The sequence below is a fragment of the Vollenhovia emeryi genome, unplaced genomic scaffold, assembly GCF_000949405.1.
Source record: "Vollenhovia emeryi isolate VEMERY1.0 unplaced genomic scaffold, V.emery_V1.0 DF939630.1, whole genome shotgun sequence".
Lineage (NCBI taxonomy): Eukaryota > Metazoa > Arthropoda > Insecta > Hymenoptera > Formicidae > Vollenhovia > Vollenhovia emeryi.
In genome coordinates this window covers 1-10,788 of record NW_011966736.1, presented here as the reverse complement: position 1 = coordinate 10,788, position 10,788 = coordinate 1, and the positions used below count along the sequence as shown (strand labels likewise).

At 45.7% G+C, this 10,788-nt stretch overlaps 1 protein-coding gene across 1 annotated transcript; it reads left to right on the top strand.

The window, feature by feature from the left end:
• The first annotated feature begins 2,155 nt into the window (after positions 1-2,155).
• Positions 2,156-10,737, top strand: LOC105557076. Its single transcript, XM_012004221.1, has 5 exons — positions 2,156-2,768; positions 3,116-3,944; positions 3,995-4,651; positions 4,723-7,040; positions 10,178-10,737. Exons 1-5 carry the CDS (start codon positions 2,156-2,158, stop codon positions 10,735-10,737), a joined length of 4,977 nt encoding a protein of 1,658 aa, XP_011859611.1.
• The last annotated feature ends 51 nt before the right edge of the window (positions 10,738-10,788 follow it).

Genomic DNA, 10,788 nt, shown 5'->3' with positions numbered 1-10,788 from the left:
GCTTTAAACAACCTGCAATATGCATATTGCTTTATGATAATGCTCGACCACATGTAAAGGACGAGGGGTGAGGGGCAAGGGGCGAGAGCCGAGCGTCGAGCGGCGAACGACGCGCGGCGAGGGGCGAGCGGTGAGGGGCGAGCGGGGAGTGTACTGAAGCTCGCCGCTCGCTGCGTGAGCTATTAGATGATGCCCCACCGTTGCCTGCCGCCGCCGTCTACGCTTTCATTCGCTCAGACATTAAAATTTATTTCTCGATAACAATTGCGAATTTTGCAAAATGGTATAGGACTTTTCTATTCAGTTTGCCCCGGTCTATCTGCCAGTTACGGGTGATACGGGTATTAGGACACACCCTGTAGAAGCTGTAAATGAAAGCTTCGATCAATTTGTGTGTTGTTTGCAAAGTAATATGACCAGTGCCGGGAGAGATGATGCAATTGGTATACTGTACGAGGTATATGATAAAACTTCTGTCATAGATTGTGAATTAATAGTTTATGCTGTAGATGAACTTGTTGCTGAAACCTTAAAACGAGGTGATGAACGAAAAAATTAATAATTGTATAATAAAATAAAATTTTCATCCACTAACATTTTTCTTCTGCTTCCTACCCATACATATAAGATCGAGATATTAATAAATTTAAAAATATACTGTGGAAGGGAGAGTGCACAAACGGAAAGAAGTATAGGATACGTGTGGAAAAAGACATTAATGCAATATTGGTAGAAATATATTTATTTTATGTTACATAACCAACTGAATATTTTAAATACATTTTTATTGTACAAAGACTACCATTCTATCTGTTATTTTCCCTTTTTTATCTTTCAACGGCTATCGATTAGTAACAATATAAACTAAGTCGTTATCGCCTTCTTGTCGCGGTTGATATTTGTTTTTGGGTATCATTTCCTTCAGTGACTTTATCGTTAAGATTACAAGTTGTGAAGTTTGTATTTCGAAATTCTCGTCTGAAGGGCCTGATACCATTCTATCTGTTATTTTCCCTTTTTCATCTTTCAACGAGGCTCTCCCCCCGAAGAGTCGGGTATCCGAAGGGATTTCCATGTAAAAAATATTTGTTTTTGGGTATCACTTCCTTCAGTGACTTTATCGTTAAGATTATGGGTTGTGAAGTTTATATTTCGAAATTCCCGTCTGAAGGGCCTGATACCATTCTATCTGTTATTTTCCCTTTTTTATCTTTCAACGAGGCTCTCCCCGAAGAGTCGGGTATCCAAAGGGATTTCCATGTAAAAAAAATATTTGTTTTTTGGTATCATTTCCTTCATTCAAAGTCCATCAGTCGAGTGAATCGGTTTCAGCGAATGTGAAAAGAGTGACTTGGGAAATATTCAATATTAAACAATCACCGAAATTGCTGTTAAAATGCCCTGGCGTTGTCTTGACAATGAGACATTGTAGGATATTGAAATGACCTATACGTAACTATCCGTCGTTTATTATGAAAAGCGCTGTTTTCGGTCAAAAAGACTTTGCTGGCTGACAAGAGAGAGAGTAGGGTGTGTGGAAGAGTCAGTCCGGTGTCGGTAGTTGAGGTGACAAGTAATAAAATAAGTTTTTCAAAGAATTGGTCTTGCTGTTCTTGGTAACGTTCCCGGGCGATCCCGTGTAATCGAGTCCTGGTGTATATATTGGATAGTTTACGGTATCCTGATCATAAAAGTGATCCCCCACAAAATCTCAGAAGTGGGATTCGAAACGACCGTAGTACCGCCTGTAAGATTTCGGAGTGTCGCGGTTTGAGGGTGCGGACACTGGTGCTTGGTGATGCCGGGTTTTTGAAGGAAGACTGTCTCTCTGCAATCACGTTGGTTGCAAGAGGGCAGTTTTGGTTTGTGGCGAATCATCGGACGCGGAAACAGACCCGCGGTTATTCGTTTCTGATATTCGCGGACTTGCCTGAATCGGTTAGCATTTGAACTTGTCATTAGCGGCTCCTTCGGTTCGTGTAGCTGGATCGCGATCCAAAATTCCGGGGAGGGGAGTTGTTTGAGTGACTCAGCGATCGCGGGATTTGCTAGAGGGGACAGTGAACGTGGAGGATAAAAGGAATTCGAACAAAGTCTTTTCACAGTGGAAGCTATTGTTGCGGGAGTGCAGGTATTTGAGTCGGACTAATTAGATATGTCGCTAACAATAAGAGAGATAACGACAATTACGGTTGCGGAGCTGAGGACGAAGCTGCATGCCCTTCAGCTGCCGATTAGCGGTACCAAAGCCGAATTGATCGCTCGCTTAAACGAATTTGATCCATCGGAGGAATGGAGGAGAAATGGCGATGAGCAACCAATGATACTACCGAATGAGAGAAATGCTGAGGAGTTACATCGTGAAGTGGATCTTCCTAATCGAGAGCATGAAGTGTTGAGGCGAGAATTGGAGATTACTCGAAGAGAGTTGGCAATGGCTCGAGCACGGAATAACGATGAACATCCGCCGAATGGTCACTCGCGTACGAATATTCGAATGCTTTCGGAATTGCTAAAAGAATTTAGCGGAGCTCATGACGGATACTGGCAATGGGAACAACAAGCGCGTTTTTTTAAGGATACGTATCAGTTGGACGATGATTCGGCGAGGATATTACTTGGCTTGAAATTGAGAGGTAGCGCGTCGGAGTGGTTCCACTCTAGTCCAGAGCATTTGGAGATGACCTTCGGGGAGTTATTATCCAAGATGAAAGATATGTATGATCATCGCCCGACCATGCGGACTTTACGTCGACAATTTGAAAACCGTCACACAGCGTTGTGCAGCGCCCGATTTCATGGACAAAAATCAGTATTTGAAATCTATTCAAGATATCGATCTAAAATTTTACATAAATATTGTTGTATGAGCGCCAACAGAGGGCGTCACCGCCGCGAGTCCCGTCGCGGTCCGTCGAGTCACACATCTAGAGACACACGCGCGCTACATAGAGACCCCCCCCCCCCCCCGGCGTAAGAGCTGGATCACTGTGACGACCGTGCATATTCCACATACGTGTAGCTAGTTAATAAATAACTAATCACAAGTTCAACCTTGCGTCTCATTGACTACAACATGGTGGCAGCGGTAAAAACCGAATAATCCACTAAACAGAACGAGCACATAAAGTCGTCACGATGCCTAACGAAGCTAACCAACAAATCGCAGCGGCATCGTCATCCTACAACATCGCCGCGCCGGAAACTTTCGACTTCAACTCACCCAGTGACTGGCCACGATGGAGAAGAAGGTTCGAAAGATTCAGACTCGCCTCAAAACTAAACACTCTGACGGAGGAAGAACAGGTAAATACCCTAATCTACCTGATGGGAGAAAAAGCCGACGAAATAATGATAACCTTCGCATTGACCGCGGCCGAGGAGAAAAACTATAATACGATTATGCAGAGATTCGAAGGCCATTTCTCGCCAAAAACAAATGTTATATACGAAAGAGCCCGCTTTCATACCCGCATACAAAATCCCGGGGAGTCCGCGTGCGATTTCGTAACGGCGCTGCATAACCTCGCAAGCAAGTGCAACTACGGCAACCTAAAAGACGAGTTCATCCGAGATAGAATCGTCGTGGGCATAGCCGATAAAAAACTGAGCGAGAAAATGCAACTAGACGATACATTGACACTCGACAAGGCGGTCAAAACTATAACGCAGTCAGAAGAAATTAAAAAACAGACCGAACAGCTCAATCAGTCGAGCATAAATCAAGTATCGTCGCAACCGAAATATCAAAAAAAGAAGAACGCAGGCAGCAAACAATACAAAAACCGGATCCGCAATCTAAGAAGAATTTGGACAAATCAAACTCATGCCAATGGTGCGGGCGGGAAAAACACGATCGGAAAGAATGCCCCGCCAAAAACTCAAACTGCTACAACTGCAACAACAAAGGCCATTTCGCTAACGCCTGCAAACTCAAGAAAAAGGTATGCACGGTGAAGGAGGACGATCTGGCGCTCGATATGCTTCACCTCAGTTCGATTGACGCCGAAAATACAGTGGGCAGCATCGACTGGACAGCTGTGGTCCGGATCAACGGGAAAAATATTCGATGTAAAATCGATACAGGCAGCGACGTCACCGCTCTCCCGCCAGAATACGCAGAAGGAAGAGGACTAACCAACTCGACGAAAAAACTAACAGGCCCGGATACTACAACACTCAAGATACATGGGACTGAACGGGCTACCCTAACCTACAAGAACCAGACCACTCAACAAACTATCTACTACATCCATAACCTACTCCAGCCAATATTAGGGAGAACGGACGCAGTGAAACTAGGCCTGGTGAAGAAGATCGATGCAATCTCCAGCCCACCCGGGCTATCGTTGGAAGACGTAAAGCGGAAATTTCCAAAACTCTTCAACGGAATTGGTAAGATCCCGGGAAAATGCAAGTTGACGGTGAAACCCAATGTCGAGCCGGTCGCGGTGACATCGCCGAGGTGTATTGCGATTCCCTTGATCGAAAAAGTCAAAACTATTCTGGAGAAGATGGTTGAAGAGGGAATCATATCGGCAGTCAACGAGCCCACGGACTGGTGTTCGCCAATGGTGGTGACCTTCAAGAAGGACAGCAATCCCAGGATTTGTGTCGACATGAGGGAACTAAACCGAGCGGTTAAACGAGAGTATCATCCCATTCCAGACGTCCACTATACGCTAAACTTAATAAAAGACGCAAAATATTTTTCCAAGCTAGACGCAGCATCAGGGTTTTACCAAACAGTCCTGGACGAGGAGTCGCGGTTGTACACCACGTTCATCACACCATTCGGAAGGTTTTGCTTCAACCGCCTACCATTCGGGATCACATGCGCTTCCACAAGAAGATGCAAGAGGTACTAAAGGGCTGCGACGGCATCGTATGCTTGATGGACGATATCCTCGTGTACGGCGACACTCAAGAGGAACACGACCGACGCTTAATCCAAGCTTTGACCAAACTACAGCAAGCCAAGATGACACTAAATGAGAAGAAGCTAGTCATCAACTCCCGTTCCGTCGAATTCTTGGGACATCTTATCGAAGAAAAGGGAACCCGGATACATCCAGACAAGATTCGAGCAGTTACCGAAATGGAACCACCAAAGGACAGGAAAGGTGTTAAAAGATTAATCGGCATGATCAACTTCCTGGCGAAGGCCATCCCCGACAAAGCGACAATTTTGGAACCGCTACAGGCACACCTGAAAGAAGACATAGCATTTATATGGGGAAAAAATCAAGAGTCCGCTTTCACTAAAATAAAGGAGGTGCTGACTACGGCTCCCACACTAGCTCGCTTCGATCCAGCGAAGAAAACAATCGTAACGGCCGACGCATCGTCTTTCGGGATAGGAGGGGCTTTACTTCAGGTACAGCGGGACGGCAGCATAAAACCTATCGCCTACTCATCCCGACTACTCTCGGAGACGGAAAAACGATATTCTCAGATCGAGAAGGAGGCCCTCGCTGTCACATACGTTTGCGAGAAGTTCTCCGACTACTTAACCGGCATCGAGGTTCTACTAGAAACGGATCACAAGCCTTTGATCCCCATCCTCACGACAAAGTCACTAAACGACTTGTCCCCTCGGCTACAAAGGTACCGTATCCGCCTAATGAGGTTTGATTATACAATTAATCATGTTCCAGGCAAGGACTTGGTAACCGCAGACGCACTATCTAGGCAGCCAGTGGTCCAAAAAGATCCAGACGAACTTTTCGATGAAGTCGAAAACCACGTTATTGGGGCCATCACTCACCTACCCGTATCACCGGACAAACTAGCCGAAATTATCGAAAAACAGAAAGCAGACCCCGAACTAGCAGCTGTACGAGTCTACATTCGCAACGGGTGGCCCGACAAGGAAACTCTAAACGCCAATCTGAAGCCGTTTTACGAGAAAAGATCGGACATCTCGTGCCAGAACGACCTGCTGTTCTACGAGTCAAGGATCGTAATCCCGCGAGCAATGCACTCGGAAACGCTAAGCAGAATCCACGAAGGACACCTCGGCATCACAAAGTGCAGAGCCCGAGCTAATCAGGTCATATGGTGGCCGGGCATGTCGAAACAAATCGCCGAGACCGTCATGAGGTGCGAAATCTGCGCACAATACAGGGATAATCGCCACGAACCTCTCATCCAAATTGAAGAAGCGCATCGACCATGGCAGAAGGTCGGCATGGACTTGTTTAAGTTGAGAAGTGACTGGTACCTTATTATCATCGATAGATATTCACGCTATCCCGAGGTTGAAAAGGTCCCAAACATGAGAATGGAAACCGTCATCCTGAAAATGTCCGAAATTTTCGCTAGACAAGGAGTTCCCGAAGAGATACTCACCGATAATGGAACGCAATTCAACCCGTTCCATGGGTCCTCGTTATTCAAAAACTTCCAAGATGCATACGGATTCCGCCTCATCACGAGAAGCCCCGGATATCCGCAATCCAACGGGCTCGCGGAAGCCGGAGTCCAACTAGTCAAGAAAATTTTCCTCAAGGAAGGAGATCCCTACAAAGGCCTACTGATCTACAGAAATACCCCGCTGAAGAATGGATACTCACCCGCGGAACTTTCTATGAGCCGGAGACTGAGGGACACACTGCCTACTACAGCGAGCAACCTCGAACCAAGAGTAGTATGCAAAGAAGCAGTTGGGGAAAAAGAAGACCGACGCAGGAAAAGAATAGAAGACAACTACAACAAATCAAAAGGAACGAGACAACTTCCCGAGCTAACCCCTGGAACTCGGGTGTTTATCAAAGACGCCAAAAAGTTCGGCACAGTCATTCAAAAAGCCGAACAACCACGATCGTACATCATACAAACAGATACGAACAAACTTAGGCGTAACCGATACACAGTCGTCCCTACACAGCCAGCAAGAGAAGCTACCGCAGTACCACACAGCCAACCGGAAGATCCCCTGCCCCAAGGAAGTAACACAATCAGGTCCCCTCCCAGAGAACCAACCACACCAGACCATAAACCAGGGGATTCGCAGGATGTACCAGAGGACTACCGAACGCGTACAGGCCGAATGTCCAGGCCTCCAAAACGCCTCGGCTATTGACTTTCAAGGGGAGATGTTGTATGAGCGCCAACAGAGGGCGTCACCGCCGCGAGTCCCGTCGCGGTCCGTCGAGTCACACATCTAGAGACACACGCGCACTACATAGAGACCCCCCCGGCGTAAGAGCTGGATCACTGTGACGACCGTGCATATTCCACATACGTGTAGCTAGTTAATAAATAACTAATCACAAGTTCAACCTTGCGTCTCATTGACTACAACAAATATATTACATTCGGAAACTAATGTTTTGTTTATGATCACAGATCAAATTGGAAATGATAAAAACAAGGGGAAAGGGTATACAGGGTGTCCCATTTTAACTTGGACAGTAAAATATCTCGAAAACTGAGCCCAGCAGACAAAAATGTTTCAGACAAAAGTTGTATGGTTTCGAGGGAGACATAAGATGGTACCATTGGTTTGACCTTGAAGAATTATTTGAAGGTCACATAAAGGTCACACCAATTTTTTAAAATGGTGTTTGGGAAATTTCCTCCCTTTCGAACCTCGTCATGAGATCGAAAGATCGCGAAATCTCCGTGAGCGCGGCGAGTGGATCGGGGGGTAGAAAGGACGTGCACCGTGGCGAGAATGACTACGATTCGGTTGTTAAAATGAGTTGGACGTTTAATCGTATTTACATTATGTACAGTTGAGAATTACTGTGGCGTATGATTGAGGTGAGCGAGTCCGTCGAGCTCTCTTGTTCGCTCAAGACCGTCGGGGGTGTGCCGCCCGTTGAGCCGGTGGCCGGCTACAAGCGAGCGTGCACGTACAGAATGAGAGGCCTTTGCGCAGAACACCGATGCACTCGATTTGAGCACTGAACTAATGAGTCTGTCCCGGGTGAGCACTAATTGTCAATGTGAGATGGCACTGAGATAGCACTTGAGCGCGAGCACGATCATTCAGTCAGCCGATGCGAACTTTACCACAGCTTATTACGGCTGCTTTCACACGACGACTGAACTCACTGAGCCCGCGCGCAAGCCCCCGAGCCATGTTCACGGGCCCGACACGTGCTCGTTACCCGGTCGCGCGGTCGCGCGCGCGGTACCACTGGGCCTCGCGAATAACCGTGAGATGGCGAGGGCAGTACAATTGAGATAACTGGAGGAATCTCAAACAAATGGCATCCCCTATTTTTTATTACATATTCTTATAGCTGACCTCGAAAGCTTTCCAAAACGCTATAATAAAGTATTTTTTTATTAAGAACTTTTTGAGTTACTAAGGTTTGAAAGTTCCAATATTTTGACTTAAATTACAAAATATCTTGTAAAATATTCATTTTTTGTCATCTTACCTTAATACTTTTTTGAACAGAATAATGATACAAATCAACCGGTGTAAAGAAAACACACAATACTACAATTTTAACTTAGGTCCTTTAAGATATAAAATCAAATTAGAAATTAAAGATATAAAATCTGTTGTGTGGTGCGGTGATGTGCAGCCGCCCTGCGTGTAGGCCGCGGAAAGAGTGCTTCGTGGCCACGCAGTCGAGTAAGAAAAGGCTTGTTACTCTCGTTTGAATATGTATTTCTTCGGGAATACTCGGTCACACAAGTTCAGCTCTGGACTCGAGCGAGGTATCGTCCAACGCTTGTTCTAGCACACAATCCGGTCCGAGCACGTACGGGCACCGGTCCTGAACCCAAGAAAAGAGGGGGGTCCAATCACGGAAACGCCCGAGCGTGCGCTTCGAAAACCGAAAGGGCCCGAGTTAGAAAGGGGCATTAATGCGCCAAATTCGAGCGGCAATCAAGTACCGAACAAAATCAAATTAGAAATTAAAGAGGCCGTTTAGGACCGGGCATAGATGTAAGTAGCCAGTTAAATTAAATTAATAAGTGAATCCATATACCGTATTCTTTCCATCTTGTCCTGTGCGCCAGTTACATACCAGTCTTTTAACACAGGTCAATCCCCGTAAGTGGAAGTGTTGTCGTCAGTGAATTCACGTTTATAAATTATTTTAATAATGCTATACATTAGCATCTAATATGATAACCCCCTTCCCCCCTTTCCCCCCTTATTAAAATTCTTATTGCGAAAAATGTTACCCCAGCCAGGATTCGAACCTGGGACCTCCCTAATATTGTTCGCAATAACATATGTTACGTCCAGTGGACTTCACGATTTCTTTCTTTCCTAAAAATAGCATTGCGACCGTTCCCACGAATGATCCCCCAATAGAAGACAGTAAGGAAATGAGAGGTTGTCGACCCATGAGAGGTCACAGCTGCAAGATAAACTATTCCCCTTCATTTTTACGTTTTAACAATCTCCCATTTTTACGATCTAACAATCTTCCCTTTTTACGATCTAACAATCTTCCCTTTTTACGATCTAACCATCTTTCCTTTTTACGATCTAACAATCTTCGTTTCTACGAACTAACAATCTTTCTTCATTTTTATGATCTGTCAAACTCTCAAAACCCACGATGACAAGTGGAACCAGACCTTCTAATTGACAAATCACATTAACGTCACCATATTACGACCTACAGCCGCGCTCTAGAAGAGATAATTAAACTTACTTTATTAGCAAACGATGAGAGGACTGGTACCCTTTGTCACAAAAAAACAGGCGACAATCGGGCGCCACCGAATCCCCACTAGAAAATAAGTTAGAAAATTGTTGCTCCGATCCACCAATAAGCGCCAGCCAAATCAGCGTATTCAACCCACCCCCTACGAAAAATAGGGTATATAAACCCTGATTCCGCGGAGGAAAGCGCACTTAACTTCTCTAGTAAAAGAAACCTGTGACATAAGTCGTGTGAGAGTTTTCTCAAAACGTCTAAGGGCCATCACCATAAGGAAGACGACAACCTCCTCGTCCATCGCCAACTGCCGAAGCCTTCCACGAGTGCCCCGGCAATCAGCCCTATAGAGGAAGACGATAAACTCCTCGACCATCGCCTATCTCCACGACCGGTCACGAGCTAAACATCAACTACGAGTAAGTCCTCTTTTCTCCACCACCTAAATCGAGGCCTAGAACTTAGTATATAAGTGACCCCCATAAAACTAGAAGATTCGTAAAATCCGCGACTAACACGATAAAACTCCACGGTTACAGTGGATCAAGACTTTGCGCTCGCTGAGCTAGACGGGGGGTTGGAACAGATCCACCAACTCGCCCAACAGCTCATCTTTGAATTAGAGGCGGATATTCGAGTGCCTTGGATATTAGACTTCTCTCCCCCTGCGTACGACCACCTTCCTCCCTCTCCACCTACCACGACATACTCTTCATCTCCGTCTTATTCCCCAGTACTTTCTCCCATCGACTTTATTCCCCATTCCCCCTCTAATTCTGACTCCAGCGTGGAGTTTCTTGGTGAGATCCCCGACGTAGAATTTCTCGAGGAAATTCTTTTCGTCCCTTCCCCAGGGAATTCTACGTCCGACGTGGAATTCCTGCCTCCACCTTCACCCACCAATTCCACGTCTAGCGTGGAATTCCTGCTCGAAGATATCCCTTCTAGATCTCCCAGCGCCTACACCTCTCCCGTGGAGTTCCTTGGAGAACTCCTTCCCCTTTGTCCTATTAATAACCCCTTCCCCGACATCTCTCCACCCTCGCCCACCAGCTCCACATCCAGCGTGGAATTTATAATAGAAACAATAACTCTGTAGCAAGATATATTATTAGTATATATATAACATATATGTATATATATATATATA